A 17,138-nucleotide genomic window follows, 5' to 3' on the forward strand; every position below is an offset into this window, starting at 1 on the left:
GAAGAGAGACATGGAGCAGACTCTCTCAGAGCCCCCAGAAGGAACCAACCTGGCAACACCTTGATATTGGACTTCTAGACTCTAGAATGTTAAGAGAATAAATTTCTGTTTTTTAAGCCATCCAGTTTATGGCAATTTGTTAAGGTAGCCTTAGGAAACCAATACAGTTGTCAATTCTTTTAAAACAACACAGTGGGGAGCCTCTCGGGGCTCAGACCTAGTTTGAGGCGACATGGCTAAACGCACCAAGAAGGTCGGAATCGTGGGCAAATACGGGACCCGTTATGGTGCCTCCCTCAGGAAGATGGTGAAGAAGATTGAGATAAGCCAGCACGCCAAGTACACTTGCTCCTTCTGTGGTAAAACCAAGATGAAAAGACGAGCTGTGGGGATCTGGCATTGTGGCTCCTGCATGAAAACCGTCGCTGGTGGCGCCTGGACCTACAACACCACTTCTGCCGTCACAGTAAAGTCTGCCATCAGAAGACTGAAGGAGTTGAAAGACCAGTAGAAGCACCACCGTTTGAAACATTGCTAGCCTATAATAAATGGGTTAATTTACGTAACAAAAAAACAAAAACAAAAACAAAAACAACACAGTGGGGAAAAGAAAAAAAGACAAATTTCCATATTCTTCTTCCTTTTGATGTTCTGTCTGATATTGTTAATAACTTGCAGTATGGTGAAAGGATTATTTGTATATGTGTTTATCACATGTATCTCTAAAGGAGAGTCAAATTTCTCACTACGAAAACAAACACAAATTAGTAAAGAGTCAAAGGTAATACCAAGGTGCCTGGCCAAAAGACAATAAAAAAACGTTCCAAAAATATTAGGTAAAGGAGACTGTTTGACAAACTAGCAGGTTGATGAACGCGTCAGGCCTGAGAGGGCAACATGGAGTCAAGTGAAGAAATTGCACGTGCAGTTAAAAATAACACAAATCCACATTACTACTAATTACAATGGTACCATTTATTTAGAACTACCCCACACTCTGCTAATTGCTTTACATCATCTTTGGGGAAAAAAAATTCTATATAGTAGATATTATGATCCCAATACTCAAGTGAGAAAAACCGAAGGTATATCAAAGTTTAACTTGAATGACACACAGGCAAGCGGCAACCCCGGGTTTTGAATTTCAAATCCATAGGATTGCAAAATCTTCGCTTCAAATCTCAGCTTCTGTGCTCTAGTATCTCATTTCAGGGTGGGGACATGGGGGGAGGGGAAGAAACTTCTTTTTTTTCTAGAGTATTGGTTTAGATGGACATTTTGGATTCTTCTAATTTTCTTTTGGAGAATATTATAAGTGATTTGTATGATCCTTCCCTAAATCTTTCCTGAAGCCATTTTTGACTTGGTATTTGTTTTTTAACTTCTGATTCTCTTACAGAACCTTTACTTATTATGGGGCCTATCAGGAGTGTTGGATGGGTCCATTCTTAACAATAATTAGGCTGAGTGAAGTTTCTCTGGGTAAGCTCAGTGAGTACTGACAAACTGATATGCTCGAGCATTTATAACTCTATCTTTTCATCGGAGAAAAGTTTTGCAAGAAAAAGCTGCAATATTTGAAGGCAAGGAAAGATATTAATTAAAACTCAGTTGCAAAGCAACAATTCCAAATAACCTATTGGTTTGGAAATCAGATACTCCGCTAATTGATTTTCTTATTTGGCCTGAAAAGAAAAACTATGGAGCCAGGAGAAGGGCTTACTTTGGATTCCTTTACATATTCTCATCCCTTTCAGAGCAGAAATATCCTTTCAAGTTGTACAAATTACAAAATGCAATTAGGTATCTTTTTACCGAGGGTGAGACCTTCTTATGCCTGCTGAGGATTTCCCCCAGACGGCTTTCATGACTGATTGTCAGTCACAAGCCCTGTCTGTACTGATTCACCGCCTCAATTGACCAGACATTGAAACCTGCCACCATCCAGCTCTGACAAAGGGAGATAAATGGCTGAGTGCAGTCAGTGAGCTGATGATTCCAGTACCAACAACATTTCCTCATTTCTTGAGTGGTATCATAGCACATTTTACAGGAGACATGGCTGGAAACGGATCCCCTGTGCACTCATTGAGATAGAGCCCTCTAGATCAGGAATACGATTGCCAAATGTTATAGCGTCCAATTATCTGGGGGGCTTTCTCCAGAGTTGCTATTGCCGTGATACCTAAGCAATTAAGCAATTCTATTGGCGTGGAGTTCTACCATCTTTCTTGTGCTTAAATAGATGACAGAATTGATTGTCTGAGGTCACACGAAAGGTCAGCACTCAACAATCACTACACAAACACTAAATGGTGTTTGTGAAGAAGTCAAGCGAGGAGCAAATTGCAGAGTACAAATCTCTGTCTTACGCTTTGCTTAGGCTTTGAGACAGACTTCCAATGCAACCCTTCCTCCCGGAAGCACAGCATGAGAAATACAGCTCCAGACAATTAAAATAGTACTCATCGAATCTACGGTTATCTAAAAATTTAAGAAATTAATTTTAAAAAGTTAATATTAATGCTCCTTTGTGCCAGCTAGATTGCTGCTTTGGTCATTTGAAACCGCTAATCAATGGTTTATTTCACTTATTTGAATTCTTAGCTGTTCAGTTGACATTTTATTGCTGTTGATGTTAAAGATGTTTGAATAATAGGACATGGTGGTCTGCTTTATGGTTAGTTATGTTCCTAAGAAATCACTATACTGTAAGAGCAGAGAATGGCCACATAAAATGTTAGGTCAAAATGATATGGCTGGTTATTAACTGACTATTAATTCTTATTACATGCATTTTAATTTATCCATGAATTAGTTAATGATCATAACTGAAAGATTTAGGATTAAGAAGAACACATTTTTAAAAGGCCACATCTTCGTATTACAATAATACCACTAATTTTTGTTGAGTTTTATTTAGAATAAAATTCTTTCCTTACTGGTCATTTAGGATGCTTTCAGCTGCATTAAACAAAAGGCAACTCAGAATGGCATAAACAATAAGGACATTCACCGCAAAAATTAAAGTCCAGGGGCGGGTCTTTTGAAGAGTTGACTAACCTGGCAGCTAGTTGATATCAGCAAAGACCTAACCCTCTCTTTTCTAAGCTGATGAATTTGTCTCAGCTTGTCTGAGACAATCCTGGTTTTAGTATTTAAAACTCAAAGTCTTGGAAACGCCCTCAGTCCTGGACAAATGGGATGGTTGTTCACCCTAATAACCTCCCCACACACAAACACACATATACTCCATTCTTTTTTCTTTTATTTTTTTATTAACATATAATGTTTTATTAGCCCCAGGGGTACAGGTCTGTGAATTGCCAGGATTACACACTTCTTAGCACATACGTTCCCCAATGTCCATAACCCCACCAATATACCCCATTCTTAAAAATGTTAGCTTTAGTTCTCAGGCTGCACTCTTGTTCCTAAAAATGATGACATCAGCTCTAATTTTCCAAATGCATTCAGAGACAGAAAAGAAAAAGTCTCTTTCTTTGCATCCATACATAAGAGCAAATGAACTCTTAGAACCTGTCCAACAGACTTCCCCAACATCCCATCAGTCAAAACTGTATGACCTTCCCTTTCCTCAACTGGTCAGTGGCAAAGGAAATGGAATTGGCATGATGGGCTTAATCTAATCAAGATTCAGCTCCTGGGGCTGAGAAGCCATCTTCTCAAAACACATTAATAAGGAAAACACGAAGAAAGGCACAGGGTGCTGAGGGATTTGGGTCGTGTCTGTGAAACAAGTATTACTGGATACCTGTGGATTTGATTTTTTAATTTACGCCTGCCTCTCCACCCTTATAAATTCCTTGAGGTAAGGAGATCCCTTCCCCATCCACATTTTAGAATATTGGGGAAAGGAAGGAATGGGACCTTCCTAGGTGATTCCTTCTTTCCTTTGCATTGTAGTAAGAAACCATAGCAATATAACTTGGGCTTCCATGACTTCAGACAAGTGGTGCTAGTGTGTTTATTGGCACCACATGCCAGGAAAGTCAGATTCCAGCTTGAAGACCCTTTATAAAGGAAGGATTGCTTGTTTCTTTACATTGTACTCCTGTATTTTCATAGTCAGTAGCATCAGCACCCCTATCTTTCATCAAAAGGTTGAAATGTCTCCCTTACTATAGTTTCAGGGGCAGAGAAGCCAGGTAAAGGGGGTGTAAGGCAGAGGTCTTTCATATGATCTAGTATTTCTTTGAGAAGCTACCATAATGTTTGTATCATAGAAAGCTAGTCAACAAAAGGCTCACTAGTAGAACCATCAATTTTATATAAAATATCCCTCAGTTGGAGGGAATGTTCTGCCTTTTCTTCCAGAGTCGGCAACACTCATTTAGAATTCATTTTCATTTTTTTCCCCAGATTCTCCATAGCCAAAACATTGGATTTAAGCCTCAGTGTTTTTTAGCTGTGGCATTTCAAAAAAGGTAGATTGAAGTAGCATCTAAGTTACGGGTTCAAAAAAAAAAAATCTTAAACCAAAGGTGTCAAACATTAAAGTAAGCCATTTTTCTGCCTAAACTGGTAGATAGCTTTGCGAGATCTAAAAATGACGAAAGTCACACCTCCAATATTTTCAACGAACTGCAATACAATGACCCTGTTAGTTGCCTTTTCAGAATGTCTGTGCTGAGGATTTCTATCTACACTCATTCCCCCTCCACAGAGGACCTTATCTGCCAGGTCTGCCATGTCACATCAACAGTAGGCAACGTCCTTTGCAAATGCAAATATTTGTAAAATATTCTCAGAATAGGTGGAGACAGAGTTCGCTGATAGTTTCAAATAATTAAAGGGGCTCCATGAGCAAATGTCAAAATAGAAAAAAAATTTAACAGAAAATGAAGCAAAGTGACAATACAAATGGCCAGATCTCCCTATTATCACTTGCTGTACATCTCACAAGACAGCTGATTCCCCACTCGGTATGGGTTCCAGCATCCAGTGATTTATTGGGTAATTCAGCATTTGCCAGTATGTCTTGTGCTAATTAAATGCATCGCACTCTATTCAGAAATGTCACAATTGATTTGTCTTCTGCAAGCACTGACTTTATTTCAATCTTCTGAAAAAGATTTTATGAGCCCCAGATAACTTATCCTGGCACATTCATCTCCCAGGGTAGCTTCAGTGTGTGAGGGCAGTAAGAGAGGAAACCCTCCATGAACATTCAATACAAATACGTTTGCAGACATCTTATTTATCTGTTATGTGCCATATAGCTGAGAAATAGCATAGGTAGAGTAAAATTACAAACCGCCCCATTAGCCTATAAAAGCATTTAAACATGACAGAAGTTAATGTAAAATGATATTGGCAGATCTTATTGGATGATGTTAGATCAATCCGAAAAGATGTGCTTTGAAAGTGTGTTATTTATTACTAGTTGTTTACTTATTCACAAATTGATTTCGACTGAACTTAGCTATTAACTAACTTGCATACAAGAGGAAATCACATAATGTCATTTCAGGGGCAAGGACAGAAAAGGAGAAAATGTAGTGCAGTGGAGTTTTCTAGGAGATGAAAACGTCTCACACTCACGTAGAGTAACAAAGGTGGACGACTCACTAGTCGCCCTTATTTCATTCCAGGTGGATTTCCCTACTGCCCTCCACCCTCTGAACCCAGACACTACCTCCATGTGTCTTCATTAAGGATGAACTACTAGAAAAACACCTGGCTAAGTCTAAGGGAAATAAAAATTCAGTCCCAGACAGTCATTGTCTGTGAGTTGGTAATTTGTGCCAAAGAAAAAGAAAAGAACAATCACTGCATCCACGTGACACGGAAAAGTTTACTCAAAGACAAGACACTACCCCATCTTTAGCAAGAAAGTTTTAGAGGGCATGTTTCTGGAAATGAGTAACTCACTAGCTTGTATTATTCCATTTTTCTCCTTGTTTATATTAACATTTGGGTTTGGGTACAAACATGCATGACTGAATAGTAAAAAATATCAACTTTCAGAGTTCATTTGCTCTTCTAGTAAAGACAATCTCTTTTTTTAAAACTAAATGCAATGCTAATCCTAAGGACAGAGTTCTTACTGGGGTTCAATGGACTATGGAAAAGTCCATTGTCTTTTAGCTTCTATATCAGGGAAAGCTAAGTCTATAGGAGACTAATTAATTTATTCAGAGCTCCTTAGAATTAACCATTTTACCCTGCTTCTAAAATAATACAGACAAATATTTTTAAGATTTTACTTACTTATTTATTTATTTATTTATGAGAGAGAGAGAGAAAGCGAGAGAGAGAGCACCCATGAGCAAGGGAGGGCCAGAGGGAGAGAACACTGAGCACAGAGCCAACGTGGTGCTAGATGTTATAACCCTGAGATCATGACCTTAGCCAAACCAAGAGTCGGATGTTTAATTGACTAAGCCTCCTAGGAGCCCCGTATTTTTTTTTAGGATTTCATTTATTTATTTGACAGAGATCACAAGTAGGCAAAGAGACAGGCAGAGAGAGGGGGGGGAAGCAGGTTCCCTGCTGAGCAGAGAGCCCGATGTGGGGCTTGATCCCAGAATCCTGGGACCATGACCTGAGCGGAAGGCAGAGGCTTTAACCCTCTGAGCCACCCAGGCACCCCAGGAGCCCCATATTTTTAAAGTCATTCCATGAGAATGAGTTTGTAAAACTACATCTGCAAATGACTGCAGAACAGTAAGTTCTTCAGCAAAAACACAAAAGGAATGTATAATGTAGCAGTTCACCAACAAATTTCTTATGCTTTTAAACTTCAAGATACATAGTTGATCCTTGAAAAATGTGGGGGTTAAGGGCATCCGCCACCCCCAATGTCAAAATTCTGTGTAACATTTAGCTCATCTGAAACTTAACTCCTAAGAGCCTACTGTTGACTAGAAGCCTTACTGACAATATAAACATCTGATTGACAAATACTTTGTATGTTATATGTATTATATATTGTATTCTCACAATAAAATAAGCTAGAGAAAAGAAAATATTAAGAAAATCAAAAGGAAGAGAAAAGATATATATAGTACTGTACTACACTTACACAAAAAAAAATCTGCGTCTAAGTAGACCTGCTCAGTTCAAACCCATACTGCTCACGAGTCAACTGTACAATTCTCATTGACTACAATAGGAAATTGAGATGCAGTTTCCTTACGTGACCCCTCCTTCCAAGTATACAAAGAGCTGCAAAATGGCAGAACCAGAATCAAAAACAGCTTTCTATATCCAAATTTTACCTTTTTCTATCATAGCACATCATAGTACAGTTGAACCTGTTTTGCAGGGCACCCTATAAGCAAAATGAAACATTATCAAGGAGGATGGATGGATTGACCCAAGTCTAAATCATTTGGCTTAATATCACATTTTCTTAAACACAGAACCATAGCAGATGTTCTGATGTGCCGTCCAGGTCTCCCCTTCACAACTGAGGTCCTCATTCCCCAGAAGCTAGAAATATTGGTGACTAGATTCTTAGCTCAGTCCCTTTCCAGGAACTGCCATTAGTCCAAGGTCATGTGCCCTTCTAGAGGGAAGCCCATATCCAATAACAGGCCCAGAGATGACTTATAAAGTCAACCACTTGTCTTGATATGAAAAGACTCTGAAGACCATTTCAGTCACAGAAATTCCTGTGAAAATCACTGAGGCCTCAGAGATGACATGAACAAATGAAAAGATATTCCATGCTCATGGAGTAGAAGAATATTGTTAAAATGGTCATAGTACCCAAAGCAATCTACAGGTTCAATGCAATCTCTATCAAAATACCAATAGCATTTTTCACAGACTAGAAAAAAGAATCTTAAAATTTGTATGGAACCACAAAACCCACAAGAGCCAAAGCAATCTCAAGAAAGAATAAAACTAGCAGTATCACAATCCAAGATTTTAAGAAATACTTCAAAGTTATAATAATCAAAACACCCTAGTATGTGTACAAAAACAGACACATAAATCAAAAGAATTAAGATAGCCCAAAAATAAGCCCATGTTTATATTGTCCATTAATCTATGGCAAAGCAGGCAAGAGTATACAATAGGGAAAAGACCTTTTCAATAAATGGTGCTGGGAAAAATGGACAGCTACCTGTAAAAGAATGAAACTGGACCACTTTATTACACCATTCACAAAAGTAAACTCCCAAAATGGATTAAAGACCTAAATGTAAAACATGAAACCATAGAACTCCTAGAAGAAAACAGAGGCAATAGTCTCTTTGACATCAGCCTTAGCAATATTTTTCTACTTGTGTCTCCTGGGGTAAAGGAAATAAAAGCATAAATAAACTACTAGGAATACACCAAAATAAAAAGCTTTTGCCCTGTGAGAGAAACCACCAATAAAACAAAAAAAGCAACACACTGAATAGGAGAAACTATTTAGAAATGATATATCCAACAAGGTGTTAATATCTAAATATATCAAGAACTTAGACAATTCAACACCAAAAGCAATCCAATTAAAAAGTAGGCAGAGGACCTGAATAGCCATTTCTCCAAAGAAGGCATACAGATAGCCAACAGACACATGAAAAGATGCTCAACATCATTCATCATCAGAGAAATGCAAATCAAAACCACAATGAGATATGACCTCACATCTGTAAGAATAGCTATCATCAAAAAGACAAGGGGTGCCTGGTTGGCTCAGCTGGAAAAACATGCGACTCTTGGTCTTGGGGTCATGAGTTTGAGCCCCACATTGGGTGTAGAGATTACTTAAATAAATAAAACTTAAAAAAAAAAAAAAGACAAGAAAAGCAAGAGTTGACCAGGATGTGGAGAAAAAAGAACCCTCATGTACTGTTGGCAGGAACATGGCTCAGTGCAGACATTGTGGAAAACGGTATTGACATTCCTCAAAAAGTTAACAGTAGAACTACCATATGATTCAGTAATTCTACTACTGGGTATATAGCCAAAGAAAACAAAAATACTAATTTGAAAAGATATATGCACCCCTATGTTTCTTGCAGCATTATTTAAAATAGTCAAGATATGGAAGCAATTTAAACATCCATAGATAGATGTATGAATAAAGATTATATGGTATATACATACAACGGAATGTTACTCAGTCATAAAAAAAGAATTATATCTTGTATTTGAAATAACATGGGTGGACCTAGAGGTTATAATGCTAAGTGAAATAAGTCAGGAAAAGGCAAATACTATATGATTTCACTTGTATGTGGAATCCAAAAAAGCAAAATAAACAAAGGCAAAAGCAGATCCATAAATATGGAAAATAAACAGATAGTTGCCAGGAGAAAAGGAGAAGGAGAAGCAGAAAGGAGTGAAGGGGAATGGGAAGTACAAGTTTCCACTTATGAATGAATAAGTTGGGGGGGGATGAAATGTATAGCATAGAGAATACAATCAATGGTATTATAACAAAAGTGTTGTATATTAACAGATGGTAGCTACACTTGTAAGCATACCATAATTATACACTTGTTACATCACTATGTTGTACATCTGAAACTAATGTAACATTGTTTGTCAACTATATTTCAAAAAGAAAAGAAAAGAAAATCACTGAGGTGTCTGTTGTCATTCCATTACACTTGGACTTCTCCATTGATCCAATCTGGCTTCCCTTACTCCTCCACAGGTAAGGTTTGTAATAAACCTTTGGCAATCTAATCTCCACTTCAAGACCTGTTTATGAGGGAATGTGACCTGTGACAATAACCATCAAGCTGATCTCAAAAGTCAACAATTTTACATTTTGAGTGCACACGTAGTGACGCAGATATAGGTTTTTCAAAAGATGATTATTTCCCTATGTTCAGTCACATCTAGCTCACACTTATTTTGTTAGCTTTACTTGTTCTAAAATTGCATACAATCATTATCTGAGTTTTAGTTTCACAGGAAATAACACAACTCATACAAACTGTAACAGATTAAAAATGTAAGTAGTTTTGAGAGTTTAAACCTATGTTTTGGGGTATTTCGCATTAAAGAGCAAGTGGTTTTAATCAGCTTGTAGAAGTTACAAATTGTGAATTGAATAAACATACTTTTTTGTTGTTTCTTTTACTTAGACTATCAAGATAAGGGTTTTCCAGAAGTTTGGGGGAAATATGCAAATAAATATAAAGAAAGTATCAAACTAAACTATCCAAGTGATGGTAAAGTCAGAAATAAAAGGTTATTAAAAAATTAGTGAGTCTGCAAATAGCAAATCTATAAAAGGTGATAGAGAGATAATCTTCTAAGTAAGTTCCAAAAGAGCATTTGTGAAAATGTAGTATTCATTCATGACAACAAAGAAACACTTAAAAAGTAAGAATAGAAGGGACTTCTCTATCCTGACAAAAATGTCTCCCCAAAATCCTTATTTAACTGTGAAGTTGTCAAGTTTTTCTCAAATTGGGAAAAAGACAGGGATGCCTACTAATAATCCTATTTAAAATCATATAATTCTAACCACTGTGATAAGGCAAGAAAAAACAAAGCCTAAGAATTAGAAAGCAAGAAATAAGTGTTCATTATTTGCAGTTAACATGATTTTTGCACATAGAAAAATGTAAAAAAAAAAAAAAACAAAATAAAATAAAAATATAAGAACTGACCAGTGAATTTAGCAAAGTTGCTGGTTCCAAGGTCAGTATTTTTTTTTAATTTCTAAAGATCTGCAACAAAAAATGGGCTTTTAAAAATTATACTATTTACAACAGCATGACCAAACACAAAGTAAGCTGGAGTTAAATGTATACAAGGATATGCAAGATTTCTACTCTGAAGACTATCAGACATTAAAGGGAAAAATTAAACAAGATTTAAATAAATGGATAAATATGTTACATTTATGAATTATAAGAGTAATATTAAAGAGATATAAGTTAATAAAGCTGAACATATACCTGCCCTATGATCCATTAATTCCACTCAGATATTTACTCAAGAAAAATGAAAACAAATATCCACCAAAAATAATCCAATTATGTTTATACAATCTTTATTCATAATAGCCAAAATTGGAAATAACTCAAATTTCCATTAAGAGCAGAATGGATAAACAAATTGTGTTATGCTTATATATTAAAATGTTGTTTAGCAATAAAATGAGAACAAACCACTGACAATAACATGGATACATCCTGAAAGCCTTATAATGAGTGGGAAAACAGACACAAGATTATGTACTGTGTATTTCCATTTATATAAAAATCTAGAAGGCAAAACTAATCTGTAGTGACAAAAACTACATCAGTTTTTGCCTGGGGTTGAAGTAGGGAAGAAATAGACTGGAAAGGGACACAGAGAACTTTTTGGTGTGATCTAAATGTTCTTCAACTTGATTGTTGGGGTAATTACAGAGGTATTTGCACTTTACTTTAATCAAAACTCAAACTGTACACTTAAAATGGGTGTAATTTTTTTTTCAAAAGTCAAAATTTTTAAAAAGTCAAAATTTTTAAAAAATCACTAGCTATAGGGGCTCCTGGATGGCTCAGGATGACCGGTGCCTTCAGCTCAGGTCATGATCTCAGGGTCCTGGGATCGAGCCCCTCATCAGGCTCTCTGCTCAGCAGGGAGCCTGCTTCCCCCTTTTTCTCTCTGCCTGCCTCTCTGCCTGTTTGTGATCTCTGTCCATCAAATAAATAAATAAAATCTTTAAAGAAAAAAATCACTAGCTATAACCATATACAGAATGAGAACTCATTCTAAATAAACTCAATGTGTTCATGAGATATATAGCAATGGGCTATCTCCAGAAACAAAGAGATTCTGCAAATTTTAACTAAATATTTTGAACTCCCTATCAGGATTCCAGCAAAAGACATGATACATTCAGATAATTTGAGGACAATTTAAAAGAGAACTTATTATTAAATAAAATAACTATTTAAAATACATGGACAGAGGGACATCTGCCTTCAGCTCAGGTCATGATCCCAGGATCCTGGTATCAAGCCCCACATCAGGACCCATGCTCAGCGGGGAGTCTGATTCTCCCTCTCCCTCTGCCTTTCCCCACCCAACCTGCTCTCTCTCTTTCTCTCTCTCTCTCTCAAATAAATAAATAAAAACTTTTAAAAGTAAAAAAAAAAAAAAAAAAAGACATGGGCAGATATAAAGAAACTGTATGAGAAAGTGCATTAATCCAGAGGATTATCACCATAAGACCAAAGGGATACAGAAGAGATTGGTTTTCAGGACATAGAAGAGACCCTTACAGAGAGGTTTGACTTGACTGTACATTCAGGAGGGATGTCACCAGTTAGAAAAAACCTATAGGGACGGATGTGTTGGGGGGTTGGGGGGAGGATAATTTCCCAGGCTCACCTTTCCTCTTCCTTCCTGTCTCCTTTTAGGGCCATCCTTTGCTGAACACACCTGGAAGCCAGAAGGCAATGGCACTCAGTAATGTTTGTACAGAACATGGATGTGGAGAGACAAATCGAATACACATAATATAACTTCCAATTCCCCCAATCCTTCTCATTGCCTCCCCACTTTTTATCTGTTAGGTTAAAAAATGGGCCCAGGAATTTGCGTTTTTTATAGACTTACAGGTGATCCTAATGACTAAGAAGTATTTGGATCACTGCACAAAACTACCTCTCTGCATTGATTATCAACACATAAAATTTATAATGTGGACAAGACTCAAATTTCATGAGACACATGTAACTATAATCATCCTTTAATACTTATGTGTAGGTTCCATCTACTTCAGAATGTAAAAAGTTACTGAATATTTATAATGCACACTTTCTGGGAGTTTCTTCAGACTCCTAGAAATTATACCACAGGCAAAAGACACTTCAATGACTATCAGAAAATTCAAGTATTGAAGCTGGGACACCTGAAGAGGTAGAGTTAGGCTCCTCCTTCTCTGGGAGCTAAGGAGCTTACTACTCAGGCCCTTACCCTTGACGCTTCCTGGAGGATAGCCCTGAAACATTAAAAAATACAAGAAACATGAAAAAATCAGCAATGTCAAGCTATTCAACTGCTAAAGAGATAAAGTGATATAGTCATCAGATAGTCATGGGGAGGGATGTCTTCCAGAAAGGCAGCAGCTGTTGAGTGTAAGGAATCAGTTTTGCTCAGTCATCCTTTACTTATTTTTGCCTGGGGAAATGGGGTATCCAGGAATAACTAAGACAAGTCAACTCATTTTCCTGGGTTGTTCAACTCTACCTTCTTCTCTCTAAGCCTTTCCATAGAATGAGAGAAGCCAAGAGGGAGGAGAGAAGGGCACTTGCTCTTAGGTGTTAGGCAGAAAAATTTAAGACTTTTCCCTAATGACAAGTCACATGGCCTGTACTTAGGACTCTCCAGATGAATTTCACTGACAAAATAGAGTAAGGTGAGAAAAAGTCAGCAAAATTCAACATCAGCACAGACACTGTCACATTTTCACAGATGTATTTTTTTGGTAGTACAAAAAATCTCTAAAGTACTTAAAAAGAAAAAAAAACAGAATGAAATTATAATAAATTCTATAAAGAATACACTTGAATTTATTTTTATCTTGAATTCACGTAATAACAGTATGATGCATACCTCATATGAGAAGACAGTTACTAATACATCTACAATGCTTCCTTTTTCATTTAAATAGCACAGTAAGTAGATGCATAACATTTTTGTATAGACATAGTACATAAATTTGTCATCCCCAAAATGACACCAAATGTAAGCATGATTTTAGGTAAAATGACATTTTTTAAGTGTTTCTAATTTTTCCCATAATAAGACATCAATTCTTTTAGAAGAGTGGGTATTATTAATTCCATGCTCTAATTTCTTTTTGTTCTCTAGATCTATGTTTGACGTAGTTCTACCAGCAAAGGAACTGTTTCTATAGACAAAGGCTGGGAGATATAGAGGGGTAGCTATAGAAATTCCTGAGATCAAGGAGCTTGAATATGGGACCAAAATTAACTGACACAGAAGGATGCATGAATCAGTCTCTAGGTAAGTGTAGAGGAAATGATTTCAGTGTGTCCATAAAGGTCATTTCTAGAAGTCAACTCTTCTTTCATTTTAGAAGGGAATGAAAGTTATCATTTCCCTATGGATGCTCCATTCTGCTTAGGTAGAGACCTACTCCTAACGTTAGTAAGATGGGGGTCAAGAGGACAAATGGAGACATAAATTTGTTTGAATATTTACACATTAAAAATCAGTTAATAACTAGGAAATCAAATACGTTCTACCACCTTAAGAAATAAACCTTTGTAGTAACAAAATGGAAAAATGCATATAAAGCTCTGGCTTTTATAACACTGCAAATCAGAAAAATAGCAAATGACTAAATTTATTTCTGCATGTATCAGGATATTTTGTCGATACACCAGTGATCTTTAAAGATATTTTACACATAAATTATAAATCATTTCATAAAATGTTTCTAATTGTCCTTTCCACAAATCAATAATTATGTTGTTATAATGAAGATAGTCATATAATTTTTGTCAATAATCACCTTAAGCATTATTTACTGTAGTGATTTTCAGTGATAAAAATTTGAATATGGGGGCGCCTGGGTGGCTCAGTGGATTAAGCCGCTGCCTTCGGCTCAGGTCATGATCTCAGGGTCCTGGGATCGAGCCCCACATCGGGCTCTCTGCTCCACAGGGAGCCTGCTTCCTCCTCTCTCTCTGCCTGCCTCTCTGCCTGCTTGTGATCTCTCTCTCCGTCAAATAAATAAATAAAATCTTTAAAAAAAAAAAAAAACCTAATTAAAAAAAAAATTTGAATATGTTTTCATGTAATATGTAAATTAATGTAAATGCAAAATATCCAGAAGCACTTTTCATATATTTTTAAAATATATTTTTAATAACATTAATTAAAATAAAGGGAAAAGAGACTACATTAATGTACAGCAATATTTTTAATTTGATCAATTTAACTGAAATACTTAAGCATAATTATTTAAACATTCATTTTTTGAAAATGTAAATCTCATTAAACATACTTATAAAAAAATAAAACTATTTGTAATTTCAGGGTTCACTGTTCATCTAATTACCATTGTAAAGAATTGGTGTACTGTATGATGACTAACGTAACATAATAAAAAATAATTTAAAAAAAAAGAATTGATATCATGCTTCAGACCCAGACTTACATATATACAAATACAAGAGTGGTCTAAACTCATCAATATCACAAAACGTTCTTCTGTCAACACCTGTAACTATTGTGAATATTATAAAATTTTGTGCATAAATCCAAAACCATTGATTGGAAAAGGAAGGAAAGCAGAAAACTGTAGGTTCTACTGGGAAATCACATTTGTGTGAGAATCTATTTGACTCATGCCATCTTAAAAGAAAGATTTGGTAATTTAACTCATTTGACTTTCCTCTAATTAAGCATTTCTATTCAAAGCCTACCCCAACCCCCAGTCCATTCTGACACCCAACATTCCAAGTCAGTAAATCCACAAAATCTTGAGGGCATTCAAGGGCTCTCACCTTTTGTTTTGAGGTCAAAGAGCAGGAAATATAGATAAACTTTCCCTGGGACCTGAAAGGTGTGAGTCACCACAGCAGATGTTATGGATTATGGATGAACTGTGCCCATGCTGAGCACCAGCATTTACCCCTGATAGGTATTTGGGTATTTTTGATTACATGGAGTCCCCTCAAGTTCACGACTGGAATTTAACCACCCCGTCAACCCTCTACACACACACACACACACACACACACAGAAAAAACTTAAACTGATTGGTTTCACTAAATACAAAACTTATTTTTGTATGAGATCAGGGATTGGAGAAATACGGGAAGAAGGTGAAGGTTAACACAGTAGGAAGGGTGAAGCCTGTGACAAACTAGACCGGTCAAGCTTACCTGAAGGCATTTAAATTCAAAAGTATTTGTAAACATTTTAGTGTAACTCTTGTGTTCTCAGCACACAGATGGTAACTAAGTGAGGGGATGGAAATGTAATAAACGTGATTGGGGTAAGCATTTCACAGTGAATGCATTTACGAAACCATCACATCATACAGCTTAAAAAAACACTTGGTCAACCTAAATATATCCAATTTTTGTCAATCATACCTCCATAAAGTTGTTAAAACAAATTACCTGGCCGAATTGGGCTCTTGGCACCAGGTCTAAAACCACTGTGATCCATCCTATGAGACTGTTACTGAATTATACAAAAGAATCTTCTTTACAATAACAAATCAGTATGTCACGTATTTGATGTAATGTAAGATGCAGTGCTTAGAGGTGCTACTCAGGAAATAAACCCCATTTTTCTGTCTCAACTGAAAAAATACAATCAACCAACACATATGCTTGCAGAAAAAATGATGAATGTTTTTAATCACTCCGTAAAGTTGTGTTTTCAAAGATATCACCCAGAGGCCATTACTTCTCATTGTCAGTGCCCCTGAAATTCTGTAACATTACTATTATATGGGCAATAATGCCCAGTTAATGACCTCATATCCCGAACACCTCAACAAAGCTGATATAAGATCTTTTTGCATATCAACTCTCCTATAGGAAAGCTTACGTAGAAGGCACTATCTAATATGATATATTATTTGGCTAAGATTTTAAAAAATTTTAAAATATCCCTTTGGACTATTATCAATTTCTGTTTCTATTGACCCTCCTTATATTTCCAGATTAGGAAAACATTCCTCTAGTTACTCTAAAACTTCTTAATTCAAAGCTAATCAGTATTTAGCTGAGCCTAATTTCACTTAGAGTCAATGAAAAATGGTGCTTCCTGTAGAGTCAGGACTGAGTTTTACCTATTACTTTTTTCCCCTATGAAGTATTATCACCTTCATTTCACAGGCGAGAAGGACAGAGCAGAGTAGTTGACTTTCTTGTCCAAAGTCACATAGCTCATAAGTGGCTTAACCAAGGCTCCAGACTATGCTAGATTTCAGAGCTCCTTCTCCTCATCTTCTTTCCCCCTTTTGGCTTGAAGGACCTACCTGTGTCTTTGATTTTCAACTCAAATAGCTTCCCTCCATTAGCTCCATTTCTGTTTCAACTGTTTCTCCATGCAAATTATTCTTTTTGTCATTTTTAACTTGAGTACACTGTTTGTACCTATTTATCAAAACAATATAGCCTCCTCTGATATAGACTGCTTTAAAAAAAAAAAAAAAGATGAAATTTTTC

At 36.4% G+C, this 17,138-nt stretch overlaps 1 protein-coding gene across 1 annotated transcript; it reads left to right on the forward strand.

Annotated features, from left to right (window-relative positions):
• The first annotated feature begins 201 nt into the window (after positions 1–201).
• LOC123947028 (60S ribosomal protein L37a) lies at positions 202–555 on the forward strand. Its single transcript, XM_046012970.1, has one exon. The coding sequence runs from the start codon at positions 233–235 to the stop codon at positions 509–511; it is 279 nt and encodes a 92-aa protein (XP_045868926.1). The 5' UTR covers positions 202–232; the 3' UTR covers positions 512–555.
• Positions 556–17,138: the final 16,583 nt, after the last annotated feature.

The sequence above is a fragment of the Meles meles genome, chromosome 7 (assembly GCF_922984935.1).
Source record: "Meles meles chromosome 7, mMelMel3.1 paternal haplotype, whole genome shotgun sequence".
Classification (NCBI taxonomy): Eukaryota; Metazoa; Chordata; class Mammalia; order Carnivora; family Mustelidae; genus Meles; species Meles meles.